Raw genomic sequence first — 17,849 nt, forward strand, 5'->3', positions numbered from 1 at the left:
GGGTGTGTGTGTGTCAGCAGCATGGTTGACAGGAGGGGTGTGTGTGTGTCAGCAGCATGGTTGACAGGAGGGGTGTGTGTGTCTGTGTGTGTCAGCAGCGTGGTTGACAGGAAGGGTGTGTGTGTGCGTGTGTGTGAGCAGCGTGGTTGACAGGAGGGGTGTGTGTGTGTGAGCAGCGTGGTTGACAGGAGGGGTGTGTGTGTGCGTGTGTGTCAGCAGCGTGGTTGACAGGAGGGGTGTGTGTGTGTGTGTCAGCAGCGTGGTTGACAGGAGGGGTGTGTGTGTGTGCGTGTGTGTCAGCAACGTGGTTGACAGGAGGGGTGTGTGTGTGTGCCCATGTGACCCGCCTGCATGCTCTGTCTGGCAACAAGCTCCCCGCATTCTGTGTTCCACCCAGATGCTCACAATGGGTCGGAGCCAGAGGAGGTGGCCCTGGTGCTCAGGGCCGGGGGGTCGAGGCGGGGACCTGTGCCTGTGTGCGGTGTGGGGGCGGCACTCTACTCTCATCACAGGATGTATGGCAGCCCCGCCATGCCCCTCACCTTCCCATGGGAGGCAGGGTTGCCTGGCGTGGTCTTCACCTTCCCAGTTGGTCGAGGGCCTCACAGGGTCACTGAGGAGAGGACCGGTGTCCCTCCTCCTCCCCTCAGGAGGTTGCCTGAGGTTTCGTTTGCTCTCTCACTGTGGCTGGCAGGGCCTTTGTGGGTGCTGGGGCCTGATGATACCACGTCTCCAGTCTGTGAACCTCTCTGCCCCCTCTCTGTGAACCCTGCTGGCCCTCACCCACGGCGGGCTCACAGCAGCTGTGTTTTCTCTCTCCTCTCCCCTCTGTTATGCTTTCATCAGGTCCTCTTTGGCCCAGCCACAAGCTGCCTAGTGACCTAATGCAGCCGGCCAGGGCCTGGGCCATGCAGCCCGTGGTGCTGGGCCTGCTGTGGCAGTGAGCAGACTGGTCTCCCCTCCAGACGGTTGTTCCCAGCCTCAGTATTAGATGCATGAAGGGGCTTTTTGGTAATTCTGATGCCCAAGCCCCACCCCCAGAGAGTTTAAATCTGGGCATGGAACCTCCATTTAGTTATCTTTCCAGGTCATTCCATTATTCAGCAAAAGTTGAAAACCATCGTGTTAAGCACTCAGGCCTTACAGTTTAGGACCTTTCGCCTTCTCTCCAGCCTCTCTGGTGGTTCCTGGTCCCCAAGAGTCTCTTCTGGCTGCTTCAGACCTCAGCATCGGGGGTCTTTCAGCACCAGAGTGAGCAGGGGCCCCTGCAGGAGGGCTTGCTGAGGGCCACGGCCCCAGCAGCTGCGTGGCTTCCAGCCCACCCATAGCAGACGACAGTGTGCTCTCTCCCAATCTGCCTGGAGCCGCTGGGCAGACCAGCACTGCCTTCCCCCCCGGGCACGGCGCCCTGCAGACCAGAGCTGGGCGTGTATCTCCACAGCAGGCCCCGTTGCCTGTCTGCTAGGGCCCGCCCCCCTCTGTGAGCAGCCCCGCTCTCCATCTCAGCTGGAAGAATGGCTTCTGCTGGGAGGTGCCTTGAGCCCCTGGCCTTTCCCCTCTATGCCCACCCTCCCTCCCTCTTTACCCAGCATGCCCTGGAAGAGAGGGCTCCGAAACTCATGCTAGAGGCAGGAAGTGTAGAACTAGTGTCTGCTTCCCCACAGGGCTCTCAGATACAAGGAGCTGTGATGGGTTCTTCTCCAGGAGTTCCCTGTAGAGTCCAGGTGCGGGTGTGTAAGGTGGTGGTGCCCTTGGACATGAGTGGAGTCTGTACAGCGGAAGGAGAAGGGATCATGCTGGGTGCCTTGTGCACAGTGGTGAAGTTGCCCGTTGGAGCACTGGTTCACAGTCTGGGCCACTTGGGTGTGCTGGGACCCAGACAGGCGAGGGGAGAGGCTGGAATGATCCACGTGGTCCTGGATTCAAGTGGAGGAGACCAGTGTGTTTAGCTTCAGAGACACACTCAGGAGAGAGAAATCCTGCAATTGATAGATAGGAATAGGTGGGGAGGGGGGGATGTAGACGTGACTGCACAGGTTATACGCACCTGTGTTTCCTTGTCTGTCATCTGAGAAGGCCTGGAGGCAGCAACGCCCCGAAAGCAATGAGCATACCTAGTTCCTCAGTATTGATTTCTAGTTCTGTTCTCCCGTGAAGGGAACCAGGGATCCTTGGAGAAATGGCTGATTCTAGGATCAGGGAATGGCAACCCACTCCAGTGTTCTTGCCTGGAGAATCCCAGGGACGGGGGAGCCTGGTGGGCTGCTGTCTATGGGGTCACACAGAGTCGGACACGACTGAAGCGACTTAGTAGTAGTAGGATCAGGGTAGGTACGTACAAGCTGAGCCTGGGGCACCTTGCCCTGCAAACAGTGGGACGTGTGTGCTGGTAGGCCACATGGTCAAGGCCAGGACAGCCTGAGCCACAGAGCCATCATGTAGAGCCGGGTTAGTCTGTACTGTGTGGGAGGCACGTTGAAGCCTAGCAGGGAAGGGCCTGTGTGGATGTTTCCGTGCTGCTGCTTCCCGGGCTTGGGGGTGGGAGCGCTGTTGAGACCAGAAAGCCTGGCTTCTGTGAGCCTGGACAGGTTTCCCAGGCTTCCTGTCTCTTGCTCCCCCTTCTCTGTGTGTGACAGGATGAGGTCACACCTGCCTCATGGGAGGTCATATTTAAGGAGGGATGAGAGAGACTATAACTGGGTGATCCTGGCTTAGAGGTGGTAGAGAAAGGCTCGTGCCCTTCAGCCCTCACCTGTCACATCTCTGCCTTTTGTGGCCCTTCTGCAAACTTTGTGGAGGAGGTAGCACCTTCTTATCATGGAGAGGTTGCCAAAAGTCTCAGGGTACAGTTGGTGCCTGAGTCCCGTGACCACACGGAGCTGCGGGGCTGGCAGGGAGCTCTCGCTGTGCAGAGGGACCAGGGAGCAGCTTGGGCCCTGAGCCCTGGAGCAGTGGCCTCTGAAGAGGAGAGCGTGTCGCCCGGGGCCCTCTAGGTGGTCCAGTGAGGAGAAAACGCTAGAGCTTCTGATGTACTTTATGGCCCCCGCTGAACTTACGTGTGTGTGTTGCTTGTGTGTAACACAGGGTAACTCATCAGGGCCGTACACCTGCACTGGCAGCACGACGGAAGGGGAGGAGAGCAGAGCGCTGGGCCTGCCCGCTCTGACGCTCGTGCCTCGCTCCACACGGTGCCCTCCCTGGTCCTTCCTGTGGCCCTGCCTCAGAGAGGCCGGGCGTTTTGTCAGGGCCAGTGGGGATCAAGTGTCCTGCCTGAGGGAGTCTGCCTTTGGAGAGGGCAGAGACCACCACCCAGGGAGGGTTCTACTGGACACTGGCATGATGTGGGGGAAGGAAGCAGGGCCTGGAGCTGAGGCAGGACGGTGGGAAGACAGCGCTCATCCCGGGGGAGGTGGGGGACCTGGGCCACCTCCCTCGTCAGCTGCTTGGTTGAGGACCACCCACCAGGCTCCCTTCTCCAGCTTAAGGGCTGGCCAGGAGCCTCCAGGAGAGGTGCTACAAGGCTTTGCTTCACTTGGGAAGCGCTCAGCTTGGCGTGGGTGTAGCTCCCTCTCTCATGGCCACCTGGGGGCACTTCTGAGGCAGGACACACTTTGAACACTCAGTGAGGGTGCATGCTCTTCTGTGGGTGCATGGCTGCCCTCCTGCCCTGCTGCCTCTGTCCTGAGCTGGGCCCCAGGAGGACGGGCCGATCCCAGAGGTCCCACGGAAAGGCTGGAGTGGGGAACTTACTCCCTGCCTTACAGTGACCCTGCGAGCTGGCAGCTGTGTCAGGGCGAGGACTCCGGAAAGTCACCACCTCTGGGGTCTGGCTCCTGGGTGGCGCCCCAGTAGACAAAAAGGGAACTGGCTGGTGGTGGGTCAGCAGAACTCAGCATCTCATCTTCAGACTAGATCCCCTTCCTCTGTGTTGCAGCAGGGGACTGGCTGGTGGAAGGGAACCCAGGTACCACTGTGGGCCTTTTCTGCCCCCTGCTGCTTCTCCAGGACCAGCCAGGAAGTGCTGGGCCCTTGGGACGGGCTCCTTGTGGAGGTGGAGGTGGGGTGGGAGTTAGAGCTTGGGCTCCTCTCCCTTCACAGAGTCTTCGGCCTGGTGTGGTGGCTGCCACAGCCCCCTGCCTCCTTCCCCAAAGCCTTCTTGCGTTCCAGGAGGGTCCTCACTCATCCGCTCAGTATCTTGTTTTTGGATTTCTCTCCCTAATGTCAGTGTCTCACAGCTTTGACTGAGAAAAGGGGGGAAGTGCTATAATTTGTCCCAGCCCTGGCCAGGCAGCCCTGAAGGAGGCCTACCTCTGACGACCCCAGGTGCGAGGCTCCAGTCTGCCTGCCCCACAGTCCGCCTTCAAGGTGTGCTTCTCTCTGGCCCCTCCTAGCCTTTAAAAATAGCCTTGCAATTTCAAAACCACCTCCTGTAGCTTTTCTCACTGCTTTCTGGATCAGCCATCCTCTGAGACCAGGCTCCCGGCTGCCTCCGTCACCCCCGCTGTCCTCAAGAGGCGTCTGCTGCCTATTCCCCACACACAGCCCCCGCCCTGCCCCAGCACTCGTGGGCTGTTCTTTAGTGGGAAGGAACGTGCACCTGATTGTCCTCTGAGGAGAGCAGGCCTGTCACCGCTCTCCCCCGGGGTGGATCAGTAGGACGCGGGTCTGTGAGGGCCAGACTGAGGCAGCCCACCCCCATGCTCTGCGTGGCAGCGGGGTCTGCACAGCTGTGAGGCCCCAGTGCTCATGGAGAAGCCAAAAGGGTCCGGAAGGACCTGGGGAGACAGGGATGTTCCCTCTGCCCCTAGAGTGACTTCTGCCCTGTCTTCCTCTTGCAGCCCACAACCCTCCCACAGGGCACCATCAACATGAACCAGTGCACAGACGTGGTGGATGGGGAGGGCCGGACGGGCCAGAAGTTCTCCCTGTGCATTCTGACCCCCGAGAAGGAGCATTTCATCCGGGCTGAGACCAAGGAGATCATCAGTGGGTGAGTTTGCTACATGTGTGTTGAGCGAGGTGCCCCACCTGCCCGGGGTTCTCGGACTGTCTGCGCCTTGTGTCTGCCGAGTTCCTCTCTCCACTCACTTTGCTTCATCCCCGCCCACAGTTGCCCCGCTGCCCCTGCATGCCTCACTCCCCTGCCGCCTCCCTCTGCTGGTGTCAGCACATCTTCCAGGCCTCTCTCTGGTCTCCCAGTCCATCCTCAACTCTCTCTGGCCTCCTCTCACTCAGCCACGAGGGGCTTGGTCTCCAGAGATCCAGCCTCACCGGCCTCCTGCCTGAAAGGCCCTGGGGCCCTGCCCAGCCCCCTCCCGCAGCCCAGGCACTGCAGCTCTGAGCTGCTGGCCATACACGCCCCCTGCTGCCTCTCGCCTGCCCTCCCTTCATCCTCCAGTGCGGCCCCCAGGAGGCCTTCCCCACGAGACGTGTGGCTCTGTCAGCTGGCACTTGTGAAGGCTGGGGTTTGCCCGTGTGTGTTGTCCTCTTCAGCCAGCGGTCAGCCCTGGAGCAGAAGCCATGTCTCCCTCATGGCCCCCGTGCCTGCACTCGGGAGTCACCACAGGGTGCCCACATGCACTGCTTTTCCTGTCTGCATGGACAGAACAGAGTTCTGGGCCACCCCACCCCCCACCTCCAGCATGCCCTGGGTGGAGGCTGGGAGAAGCCCTGGAAAGTAGAGGGACCCAGATTTCCAGGCAGCTGCCAGCTCAGGTGGCTGAGCTCCGTGCTCTGAGCCCTGTCACGTCTGCCTCCTGGGGGCCCTGCTTTTCTGTGCATGCAGCTGCACAGCTGTGTGACATGGTGCGTGACAACGAGCAGGTGCCCCTGGCCCAACCAGGAGCTTGGGCACTGGGTCCTGGAGAAACTTGTCATTCTCTAAGGTGCAAAGGAGAAAATAAACTCTCTGGGTTGAGGGGCTGGGCTGATTACTGCACAAGGAGGAGAAGGAATTAGGACATCAGGCACCTTGCGTTCGGGAAACGGAGGTGGCTGTGAGCGATGGGCTGGGCTTTGGGGCCCCATCAGCTGCAGTTGGCCAAGGCTGCCGTGGGAGGAAGTGAGATCTCATTTTCACTGAAGTAGGTGCAGAACGGGGGCCAGACCCATGCTGCTGAGGGGTGGGTGGCTTCTTCCTGGGGTGCCAGCTCCCTGCTAGTCATCCTTCTGTGGGGAGAGGCAGGATTTTGTTTCTAACACCAGGGGCAGACAAGAGGACCAGTTTCACTGTCTCGCTTTAATCCTCCTCTTAGGATGTCATGGATTTTAAGAGCCTAAAGCATTTCCATTGTTGTTCAGTCTCTCAGTCACGTCCAACTCTTTAGACACCATGGTCTGCAGCATGCCAGACTTCCTTGTCCACCACAAACTCCTGGAGCCTACTCAAACTCATGTCCATTGCGTCGGTGATGCCACCCAACCATCTCATCCTCTGTTGTCCCCTTCTCCTGCCTTCAGTCTTTCTCAGCATCAGGGTCTTTTCCAATGAGTCAGTTCTTCGCATCAGGTGGCCAAAGTATTGGAGTTTATCAGCATCAGTCCTTCCAATGAATATTCAGGACTGATTTCCTTTAGGGTTGACTGGTTTGATCTCCTTGCAGTCCAAAGGACTCTCAAGAGTCTTCTCCAGCACCACAGTTTCAAAGCATCAATTTTTCGGCACTCAGTCTTCTTTATGGTCCAACTCTCACATCCATACATGACTACTGGAAAAACCATAGCTCTGACTATACGGACCTTTGTCGGCAGAGTAATGTCTCTGATTTTTAATATGCTGTCTAGGTTGGTCATAGCTTTTCTTCTAAGGAGCAAGCATCTTTTAATTTCATGGCTGCAGTCATTGTCTGCAGGGATTTTGGAGCCAAAGAAAATAAAGTCTATCACTGTTTCCATTGTTCCCCTATTTGCCATGAAGTGATGGGACAGGATGCCCTGATCTTAGTGTTTTGAATGTTATTTTAAGCCAGCTTTTTCACTCTTTCACCTTCGTCAAGAGGCTCTTTAGTTCCTCTTCACTTTCTGCCATAAGCGTGGTGTCACCTGCATATCTGAGGTTGTTGATATTTCTCCCAGCAATCTTGATTCCAGCTTATGCTTCATCCTGTATGGCATTTCACACGATGTACTCTGCATATAAGTTAAATAAGCAGGGCGACAGTATACAGCCTTGATGTACTTTTTCCTGATTTGGAACAGGTCTGTTGTTCCATGTCTAGTTTGAGCTGTTGCTTCTTGTCCTGCATACAGGTTTCTCAGGAGGCAGGTCAGGTGGTCTGGTATTCTCATTAAGAATATTCCAGTTTGTTGTGATCCACACAGTCATAGGCTTTAGCGAAGTCAGTAAAGCAGAAGTAGATGTTTTTCTGGAATTCTCTTGCTTTTTTGGTGATCCAACAGATGTTGGCAATTTGATCTCCAGTTCCTCTGCCTTTTCTAAATCCAGCTTGTACATCTGTAATTTTTCGGTTCACGTACTGTTGAAGCCTAGCTTGAAGGATTTTGAGCATGACCTTGCTAGCATGTGAAATTAGTGCAGTTGTGCAGTAGTTTGAACATTCTTTGGCATTGCCCTTCTTTGGGATTGGAATGAAAACTGACCTTTTCCAGTCCTGTGGCCACTGCTGAGCTTTCCAAATTTGTTGGCATATTGAGTGCAGCCCTTTCACAACATCATCTTTTAGGATTTGAAATAGTTCAGCTCTCCATAGCCTTGTTCGTAGTGATGCTTCCTAAGGTCCGCTTGACTTTGCACTCCAAGATGTCTGGCTCTAGGTGAGTGATTACACCACTGTGGTTATCTGGGTCATTAACATCTTTTTTGTGATAGTTCTTCTGTGTATTCTCGGCTTCCCAGGTGGTGCCAGTGGTAAAGAACATGCTTGCCAATGCAGGAGACATAAGAGGCATGGGTTCAATCCCTGGGTCGGGAAGATCTCCTGGAGGAGGGAACAGCAACCCGCTCCAGTATTCTTGCCTGGAGAATCCCATGGACAGTGGAGCCTGGCGGGCTACAGTTCGTGGAGTCGAAAAGAATTGGACATGACCAAGTGACTAACACTTTCACTTTTCTGTGTATTCTTGCCACCTCTTCTTAATATCTTCTGCTTCTGTTAGGTTTGTTCCATTTTTGTCCTTTATTGTGCTTATCTTTGCATGAAATGTTCCCTTGGTATCTCTGATTTTTTTGAAGCGGTCTCTAGTCTTTCCCATTCTGTTGTTTTCCTCTATTTGTTTGCATTGTTCACTTAGGAAGGCTTTCTTCTCTCTCCTTGTTATTCTTTGGAACTCTGCATTCAGATAGGTATATTTTTCCTTTTCTTCTTCGCCTTTCACTTCTCTTCTTTTTTCAGCTATTTTTAAGCCCTCCTCAGAGAACCATTTTGCCTTTTTGCATTTCTTTTTCTTGGAAATGATTTTGATCACTACAGTGTTAGGAACCTCTGTCCATAGTTCTTCAGACACTCTGTCTATCAAATCTAATCCCGTGAATCTATTTGTCACTTACACTGTATAAGCGTAAGGGATTTGATTTATACCTGAATGGTGTAGTGGTTTTCCCTACTTTGTTCAGTTTAAGTCTAAATTTTGCAATAGGGAGTTCATGATCTGAGCCACAGTCAGTTCCCGGTCTTGTTTTTCACCAAGATTGTATAGAGCTTCTCCATCTTTGTCTGTGAAGAATATAATCAGTCTGATTTCGGTATTGAGAATCTGGTGATGTTCATACATAGAGTTATCTTGTGTGTTATTGGAAGAAGGTGTTTGCTGTGACCAGTGTGTTTTCTTGGCAAAACTCTGTTAGCCTTTGCCCTGCTTCATTTTGTACTCCAAGGTCAAACTTACCTTTTATTCCAGGTGTCTCTTGATTTCATACTTTTGCATTCTGGTCCCCTATGATGAAAAGGATATCTTTTTTTGGTGTTAGTTCTAGAAGATCTTCTGAGTCTTCATATAACAGTTCAACATCAGCTTCTTCAGCATTACTGGTTGGGGCATATACTTAGATTAGTATGATATTGAATGGTTTCCCTTGGAAATGAATCGAGATCATTCTGTCATTTTTGAGACTGCACCAGCGTACTGCATTTCAGACTCTCTTGTTCACTCTGAGTGCTGGTCCTTTTCTTCTAAGGGATCACTGCCTGCGGTAGTAGATGCAGGGGTCCTCTGAACTAAATTTGCCCGTTGCGGTCCATTTTAGTTCACTGATTCCTAAGATGTCAGTGTTCACTTTTGCCATCTCCTGTTTGACCACTTCCAACTTACCTTGATTCATGGCCCTGACATTCCAGGTTCCCACGCAGTATTGTTCTTTACAGCATCGGAGCTTACTTTCACCATCAAGTCACATCCACAGCTGGGCGCTATTTCCGCTTTGGCGTAGCCTTTTCATTCCTTCTGGAGCTATTTCTCTCCTCTTCTCCAGTAGCATATTGGGCACCTACCGACCTGGGGAGTTCATCTTTCATTGTCATATCTTTTTGCCTTTTCATACTGTTCATGCTGTTCTCATGGCAAGAATGCTGACGTGGTTTGCCATTCCCTCCTCCAGTGTCACTGGTTCTGCAGCTGGAGACGGGAGGCCAGAGATGAAGGGAACCTGATCTCCCCAGGCACGAGCGGCAGCAGAGCCACTCATGGGTCCTGGTTCACACCTGCTGCCATGGCCTGTCTGGCAGGCACCCTTGGCTGAGGTTCCACTGCCCAACCAGACTCCTCAAGGAGATTTGGTGTCACACACACAAACACACACACCCGAGTTGGGAGGGGTCTGGGTGACATAGCACAGGAGGGGTGTCTGAGGTCCCAGGGCACTAGGAGTATAGGAGCTGGGGCCCAGGTCAGCACCACACGTCTGGCCTCTGGTGGGACCTCCCTCTGGCACGTGGCAAGGGCTTCAGGAGCTCTCTCCAGTCAGCTGTGTGGCTGTGGTGCAGGTCTTCTCTCCTTCCCCCTCAAGGCCCTGTCATGTGAGGCACACAGGTTTGCCCAGCTTGGTAGTGTTACTAGTCAAGAGCGACAGGGCCAGTGTTCATGGGCGCAGGGCTCCCTGACTGCTTTGCACATGCCTGCCTCAGCCCTGTTCCCAGGCCCTGGAGGATGACGTGACTTCACAAGCAGTCTCTTTTCCCCTCCCAGGTAGAGCTTGGAGAGGGGCCCTCTTCGGGCAGGGTCCTTGGTGTGAACTTTGCAAAGGAAATTTGTTCCCTTTGGCAGGCTAGAAAGCAAGTCTGTTAACCCACAAGCACTCGAACTCCTCAGGGTACGTGGTTGAGCCCTTGGAGCCTGCCCGTCTGCTCCTGTGCAGAGTGAGCCGTCGTCACCTCCTGGCTTCGGGGCTCTGGGAGCAGAGCCTATGCTCAGATCTCCTCATGCAGTGCACTCGCTCGTGCACTCTCAGGCCGAGAACCCCTGCTCTCACCTGACTGGGCCTCAGCTCCACTGCTGGAGGGGTGCACTCCACATGCAGCCCCTTTCCCAGCTGCCAGCAGCATAGCCACCCCAGCGGCATCCCACACACAAATACATTAAAGGAGCACCTCTGAGAACTAAAGATAAGCCCTTCTTCCTGCCCTGGGCTTGGGTGCTGGTCTTCACTGCTGCCTCAACCAGTATGCTGGCGGTGCAGACCCTGCCTTCCTCAGCAGTTCAGCTATTGCCACCAGGCTCTTGTCACAGGCTGGCTGCAGGCCCACACAGACCCTTGTGTCTGGGCAGAGTTGGCCCAGTGTCCCCTGCAGTACTGTCCCCTGTGGAGAGAGCACCGCTCTTCCCCCCCGCCACACCTCCTCCTCCCACCACACCTTCTCCTTCCCCTCGCTCCGACCTTCCCAGCTACTACAGAGCTCCAGAGAGGCAAGCAGTACCCCCCTGGTTCCAGAGATGAGAGGCCAAAGCCCCAAGGGCTAGGAGCCGCCTGGGTCTTGGTTTGAGGGGAGGAGACCCAGATCTGAGGCCATGCTCCTCCCTGCCTTCCCTGCTGCTGGTCCAGAGTGGACCTTCCAGTGTGTGGGCCCTGGTGTTGGTCCCTGGGCAGTTCCGCTAGGCCTTCCCCAATGGTGTTCCCAAGGTGCTCCGAAGGGCACCCTCATTGTGCAGTTTGGACCCAGAGCTGAGCCCCTGCAGAGTGTGGGAGGTCAGCTGCACAGTGCCCAGAAGTGACCACTGTGGGATAGTTTGGCAACGACTCCTAGGTTCTTGCCCCAGTGGTCCTCGGGGCTTCCCAGTTGCAGTGTGTCTGTACTGGCCAGCCGCACTCCAGGAGGGCGATTTTAGAGTGGAGTCTCAGCCCCAGAGGAAGGCTGGTAACAAAAACAGTGCCAAGGCCTTACCAGGCCAGTGGTCAGCCTGTCCGTGTCCCAGCTGTGCTGCTGGCACTTCCTGCCCCAGAGTGGCAGCTCTGGTCTGACTGGTTCCATACCCTCCTCTCTCCCAGGTGGCTAGAGATGCTCACAGTCTATCCCAGGACCAACAAGCAGAACCAGAAGAAGAAGCGGAAGGTGGAGCCCCCCACACCACAGGTGAGGCATCCCCTCGGTGGAGCTGGGGCAAAGAAAAAGTGCCCTGGGAGATTGGGGGATTCAGGACCCAGCCTAGAATTGGGGGCAAGGGAAGGAAGGGGTGATGCCAGGGCTGAGGCAGCCCTCAGCCCCGGGGTCTTCGCCTTCCTTCTCCGAGTCTGTGGGCTGCCTTCTGCACGGTCCTCTGCAAGCCCCAGGGCAGGACCCCCACTTGGAGAGGTTGGCCCACTGTGGGGCTGCCCCCAGAGGCGTCACTGCACAGTGCCCATCCCTCCCCCGACCATCCCGCCAATTGCTGGGAGCCAAGAGAATGCTGGGAGGAGAGGCTCAGTTCAGTTCCACCTTCCACACAGACAATTCTACAGACAGCAGGCTGGGCAGGGGGCCAGGAGGAGTGGTCCTGCAGTGCCTGGCTACGAGGGGCTCTCAGGGTAACCATAAATGGAGAGCACTGGCACAGCCTTGATTCTATGCTCCTACCAGCTCCCACGAGGCCAGAGTGGGAGGTGGCTGGGGCAGTCGCCCGGGTCCAGGGCTTCCCTCCCCTGGCTGGTCTGCAGGGGCTCAGGGCACCAGAAGGGCTCAGGGCCTCAGTGGACTGATTTGTGAAATGAGCCTGTTGAAATCGAGTTCTCAGATTACTGTGAGCAGTGGCAAAAGTGCCAGGCCCCTCCTGGGTGCTCAGTACAGTGACCCTGGAGCTACACAGGCTTGCACTATGGGAGTCCACTTGTGTGGATTGTTTTCAGTAGTAAATCCCGCAGGACTGCACAGTCCTCTAATTGGTTGAATTCATGGATGTGGAACTGTGGATACAGTGGGCCAACCTAAGTAGTGCTGGATATCTGACTGTTTGGAGGGTCAGCGCCCCAGCCGCACTCATTGGAACGGTCGATCAACTGTGAACGTGCACCCTCTGCTCCACGTTTCCCTGTGACAGCGCACTTGCCTTGCGTGCCTGAGCCCTCCACACCCTTGCGAGGGAATAGCATGCAGACCTGGGGCCTGTCCGTGCCTCAGAAGCCCCAGAACCTGACAGTACTCCGTGGAGGACCTGGCAATCCCTGGGCTCAGCAGTCCCTGCTGGCTCCTCTGGGCCTCCGGGAGGGGCAGCATGGGCAGGGCAGGGTGGTGTGCCTGGCCAGAGTCCCTCTCCCTGCACACCCCTCAGACTTCCCTGGCCTGCTCGCAGCCAACGGTCCTTGTCTGCTCTCTGCCCACCCACCCTGAGGGGATCCCAGGCTGACACCCTCTTGGAAGGTAGTGTCCCTGGCAGAACGTGGGCAAAATGCAATCGGAGTCATTCCCGGAAACGCAGAGTGGAGCTTCCTGCTAGGAAACAGCAGACAGGAGACCCCCAAGACTTCTAGTTTGAGAGAACCCCAGGTGGGATCACAGTGTTTAGAGTTGCATATGTTTCCGCAGTGATGCCTCAGGAGCAGTGTTGGGCAGAGCTCCTGCCTCTCAGTTGGGCAGCTGCACAGCAGGAGGTACTCCAGCCAGACTAGGGGGTCTTCTCCGCTGCCCCTAGCCCCATGAACGCCCTCTCCCCTCAGTGTTGCTTCACACTCTTGAGTGGGGACAGCACCCACTTGCCAGAGGTTATCTTGGCCCCTGGGGCATGGAGGGCCCCAGCCTCCTTTGCTCAGCCTCTGGTTCCCTGAGCATCATGCCAGAGGCTGCGGGTTTCTGGCATCCATGAGTTTTCATCCGGGACCGACCACATGAGTCAGTCTTGAGGAGGGATGTGGGGCCTCTCCAGAGGAGAGCTGGGGGTCTCTGGGCCAGCCCCCTTGGCAACCTGAGATGGAGCTGGGAGGAAAGTCTAATGCCTTAGGGGCCTCTATAGAGAGAAGAACCCAAGACCCCAAACCTAGCCTTTTTCTCATTGCCCAAGAGTTTTGGGTCAGACTAATGGGCCTGGGAGTGTCCCTTTGCTGTACCCTGCCCTCCAGGAATTCAGGCAGGCAGGGGGTTCAGGGTCCTGCTTCAAGGAGGATGTTCAGGCATCTGGGAGTTGGGGCCATGGAGTGTGCAGGCACCCCTCAGACCAGAGGGAGGTTGAGAATGGGGCTTTGGGGGTGAGCGGACAACCCCTTGGCCAGGGGCTGGGTTGCAGCAGAGCCCAGGGCAGTGGGGAGACAGGCTGGCCCAGACCTGTAGAGCTGGAGCCTGAGAGGCATGGGTTTCCAAGAGCCTCTTCCTTCTCTGGCTATTTGAGGAAGGGCATCCTGGTACCCAGATGCCTAGAGAGGAGTGGTCATCCACTCAGAGTGTGACCAGGGGTTCCCCTCCCCATCTCCCTAGACTCCAGAGCTGGGACTTGGGTAAGGCCCGGGGCTGCGTGTTCACCCAGCCCGGTATGCAGGCTAGGGGCACACATCCTTGGGTGGAGCTGTGGGAGGCTGGCTCCTCCATCTGCTCACCCACTTGGGCTCTTGGCCCCTGCTTCTTGGTCTTTTTCAGGCATGTGTAAAACAGCAGGCCTCTCTCTGTGACTGAGGCTCCAGTCAGGCCCTGGTCCAACCCACTACAGGCCCACACATTTGCTGTGAGCTGCCACCTCTTCTCAGGCATCTTGTTTACCTGTTGGGACCTGCTGCCATGCCCACTCTGGGTCAGAACCCTCCTTCTTACTGGCCCTCTGCTCAGCTCCCATGCCCCAGGGTAGAAAAGGTGGCTTTCCGTGGGAAACTTGCTCACAAGGGGCCTGCTTAGCATGTGGAGGCTGCAGAAGCCCCTTGACTGGGCCTCCCTTCCTGCCCTATTTTCTCTTTGCTCTCAGCTGGCTTCTTTATGGTACTGACAGCCCTGGGCCTTTCCCCCGCCTTGCACGGGCGCCAGGTCTCTGTCGGTATGAGCGCCAGCACCCCCATCAGTGGTGGCACTGTGGGGGGTGGGCGTGGTGCCATGTGGCCCTGGCCCCGCCCCTGCCAGGACTGCTTTCCACCCATGTGCTCTGGAGGAGAGAAGTGGCTACCCAGAAACCAGCCCCTGCCCTGCCCCTCTGCCCCTGCTGACGTGGCGAGGCTGGGCACACAGGCAGGAGACAGCATGGCTACCACGGGAGACTCACCACGGACCTTGGTGCCTCCAGGGCCCTGTTCCTCTGGGCTGAATCCTAAGAAGATCAGGGGCCCAGGAGGCAGGCCTGGAACTGCCTGGTGCTAGGAAGCCCTGTCACTGACCCTCACATCTCAGGCCTGGAATTTCCTCTAGGAGATCCTCACCAGCACCCTGCCCAATGCTGGGTTCACCCCAGCGTCAGGAAGGAGTGCATGTGCCAGGGGCACAGTGCTGCCCTTCCTTTACAGCCCATGTTGGCAGCCTCTGTGTCCCTTGGTCCAGCCCCCCTCCACGGAGGGGACGGACTCATCAAGCATGGTCTCCAGGTAATGCCCACACGGCTCTACCCTGAGCCCCACAGAGCCAGGGGCCAGGGCCACATGGCACCATGCCTACCCCCCACACTGCCACCACTGGTGGGGGTGCTGGCCTCAGAGCGTGGGCCCCAGGTTATTGTGGAGACACATGGTGTCCTGGGGTCGTGGGAGCTGGTTCTGTTGGAGCCTTGGGGAACCGTCAGAAGCCACGTTCTTCCAGGATGCTACCTCTTCCCTGGTGGCTCAGAGCGCTCAGGAGTCTACAGCCAGGGAGGCAGGGCTACCGATGGCTGTGACAGAAGGGGTGGTGGGCGTTCCCGGGTCTGTGGGAGAGCCACCCCAGCTTCATCTGTCCCAGGAGGCCCGAGACCCTTGTTGACCTGAGGAAGCTCTGGACTAGGCAAAGTGCTGGCTGTCTCACTGTGGATGCAGGTGCCCACCCAACAGGCACACCCCGTCCTGGGCCCTCCTCCTCTCCCAGAGGCCCCTGGGGGTGCCAAATGCTCAAAGCCCCACTCTGCCTCTTATTGGCCATGCGAATGTGGGTTGCCACCTCCTCTCAGCCTAGGTGAGCTCCCCTTGTAGGAGCTTTTGGGGTGGCTGGGGAGGAGGACTGGAAGGTGTGGTGCTAGTCAGGGCCCAGCAGGCAGTCTGTTTTTGGGAAGGACCGCCAAGATGTGCCTCACTTTGAGGGGTGCCCAGAGCCATCCTGCTAGTGGCAGGTCAGGAGCAGACACCCCAGTGCCTGGATGGGCAGGAGCTCAGGTCTGGGGCGTGAGCAGGTGCCATAGGCTTACAGTGTGGAGTTACAGTTCTCTGTATGCTCTGGCTAAGTACCTTGTACACAAATGCTGTCCCTTGGGGCAGCACCAGCTCCAGCTTGGGCTCCCACCTGGGCTCCAGGCTCCCATTCTGCATGCCTAGAGGCTTTGGGTGCTGGCTGGGGCTGCAGAAGAAAGCAAGCTTCCAGCCCAGCCGGGACGTCTCTGTGCAGAACCTTGCTTCCTGGCATCTGGGCCTCTGATACTGCAGTTGACCTTGGTAGCCAGGTGCTTGGGCAGCCCAGACCCATGCGCTGGCTCGGGCAGGGTGCTTCCCGGCTTGCATGGACACCACTCTCCCCTGCAGGAGCCAGGGCCGGCCAAGATGGCTGTCACCAGCAGCAGCAGCAGCATCCCCAGTGCTGAGAAAGTCCCCACCACCAAGTCCACACTCTGGCAGGAAGAAATGAGGGCCAAGGACCAGCCAGACGGGAGCAGCCTGAGTCCAGCTCAGAGTCCCAGCCAGGGCCAGCCTCCTGCGGCCAGCACCCTGAGGGAGCCAGGGCTTGAGGGCAGAGATGGTAAGTGGTAGCCAGGGTGGCCACCGTGCCTGCATGTCTTGGTACCCCACCTCCCAGCACTAGTTTGGGCCTCCTGACGGGACGAGCAGGTGCTGGGGCTCAGGTGCCCCTGTGTGTCTGCTGGCCCACCATCCTTCAGTTGCTCCCGTGCCCCAGCCTGGTGTCATGAGAATCGGGATGCTCTGTAATAAGCTCTGTGTCCAAAGGAGCCTCTGCTCCCCGTGGCTGCTCTGTATTCAAGGCCTGGTTATCTGAAGCCCACTGTGTCCTGTGAGCAGCATCAAAGGCTGTCCGGTCCTTCTTCCACTGATGCACCCTGCCCAGGCGCTGGCTGAAGCAGGGGAACATCTGGCAGGAACAGTTGGCACGACCACATGTCTCCTTCCAGGACTTGCAGTTGTCTGAGCAGAGCGGGGCAGCACTTGGTCTCTGTTGTCCAGGCCTAGAGGGCTCTGCATGACAGGCCAGCTTCCCCTGTTTCCATCTGTCCACTAAAGACACATGGACAGCTGAGACTGTGCTCACTCAGGCAAGATGCACCTTGTTCAGGCTCTGGGCAAAAGGCCGCTCGGTACTCCCCAGCTGTGGGTGCCCACCACATCCAGGACTTGCCCTTCCTCTGCTCCTCCCAGGTGGCCTCCCTGCCCGTAACGATGCACTGAGAGGCTGCACGGTCTCTCGTGATGCACTCTCTGTCATGATGTACTCGGTTTCCAGCTTGGCTGTGTGGTATTGGGGATCTCAGTTTCCCAACCAGGGAATTGAACCGCGCCCCCTGCAGTGCAGTGTGGAGTGTTAACCACGTTCCCTGGGTTCTCCTTGGTGTTCAGTGGGAAGTGGTTGTTGGTGGGATGTCCCTTCTTGGGGATCCTGTTGTCCCAGCTGAGCCCCCAGACTAGAGCTCAGGGACCCCTGGCCATCTGGCAGAGAGGTACCCGTTAGGGAGAGGCAGGTAAGCATGCCCCGTTCCTTTCCTGGGAAAGGGCTCTGCCCTAGGGTGGCCTTGGACCTGCGTGCCTTCTCCAAAGGTCGTAGAACCAGAGGTGGCAGTAGGCTGAGCACGTCTCTTGTCCCTCGTCTTCCAGAGGAGAGCACCACAAGTGGTGACCGCGTGGACTGTGGCCGCAAAGTCCGGGTGGAGAGCGGCTACTTCTCCCTGGAGAAAACCAAGCAGGATGTGAAGGCCGAGGAGCAGCAGCTGCCCCCACCGCTCTCCCCGCCCAGCCCGGGCGCTCCCACCAACAGGTACAGCGACTCCAGCCCACCCTCCTGCAAGCCTGGCCATCCCCTTCCTCCCCCAGGTCCTCAGCTCCCTGCCCGAACCGTCTGCAGCAGCTCCTTCAACTCCTTGGATGTGGCCAGCCATCCCCCTGCCCATGTGGACTCCGGCAGTGCGGGGGGGCGGGGAGCAGAGAGACCGGGGCGTGCCTATGCCTTTAAAGCCAGCAGGCAGTATGCCACCCTGGCCGACGTCCCTAAGGCCATCAGGATCAGCCACCGAGAAGCCTTCCAGGTGGAGAGAAGGCGGCTGGAGCGCAGGACTCGGGCCCGGAGCCCTGGCAGGGAAGAGGTGGCCCGTCTGTTTGGCAACGAGCGGAGGTA

General features: G+C 57.2%; 1 protein-coding gene across 13 annotated transcripts in view; it reads left to right on the forward strand.

Annotated features, from left to right (window-relative positions):
- LOC120867369 (myosin phosphatase Rho interacting protein) overlaps positions 1-17,849 on the forward strand; it is a 90,438-nt gene that overhangs the window by 41,396 nt on the left and 31,193 nt on the right. For 5 of the 13 annotated variants that reach the window (XM_040245768.1, XM_040245769.1, XM_040245770.1 and 2 more), the window contains 4 exons: positions 4,839-4,990; positions 11,438-11,522; positions 16,034-16,247; positions 17,333-17,846. In XM_040245768.1, the coding sequence (XP_040101702.1) occupies positions 4,839-4,990; positions 11,438-11,522; positions 16,034-16,247; positions 17,333-17,846 (965 nt within the window). Of the gene's footprint in view, positions 1-4,288; positions 4,366-4,838; positions 4,991-11,437; positions 11,523-16,033; positions 16,248-17,174; positions 17,179-17,332; positions 17,847-17,849 lie in introns of those variants that run through there. The other 8 variants (XM_040245776.1, XM_040245780.1, XM_040245779.1 and 5 more) reach the window with 4 other exon arrangements.

Source organism: Oryx dammah, unplaced genomic scaffold, assembly GCF_014754425.2.
Source record: "Oryx dammah isolate SB20612 unplaced genomic scaffold, SCBI_Odam_1.1 HiC_scaffold_8, whole genome shotgun sequence".
Lineage (NCBI taxonomy): Eukaryota > Metazoa > Chordata > Mammalia > Artiodactyla > Bovidae > Oryx > Oryx dammah.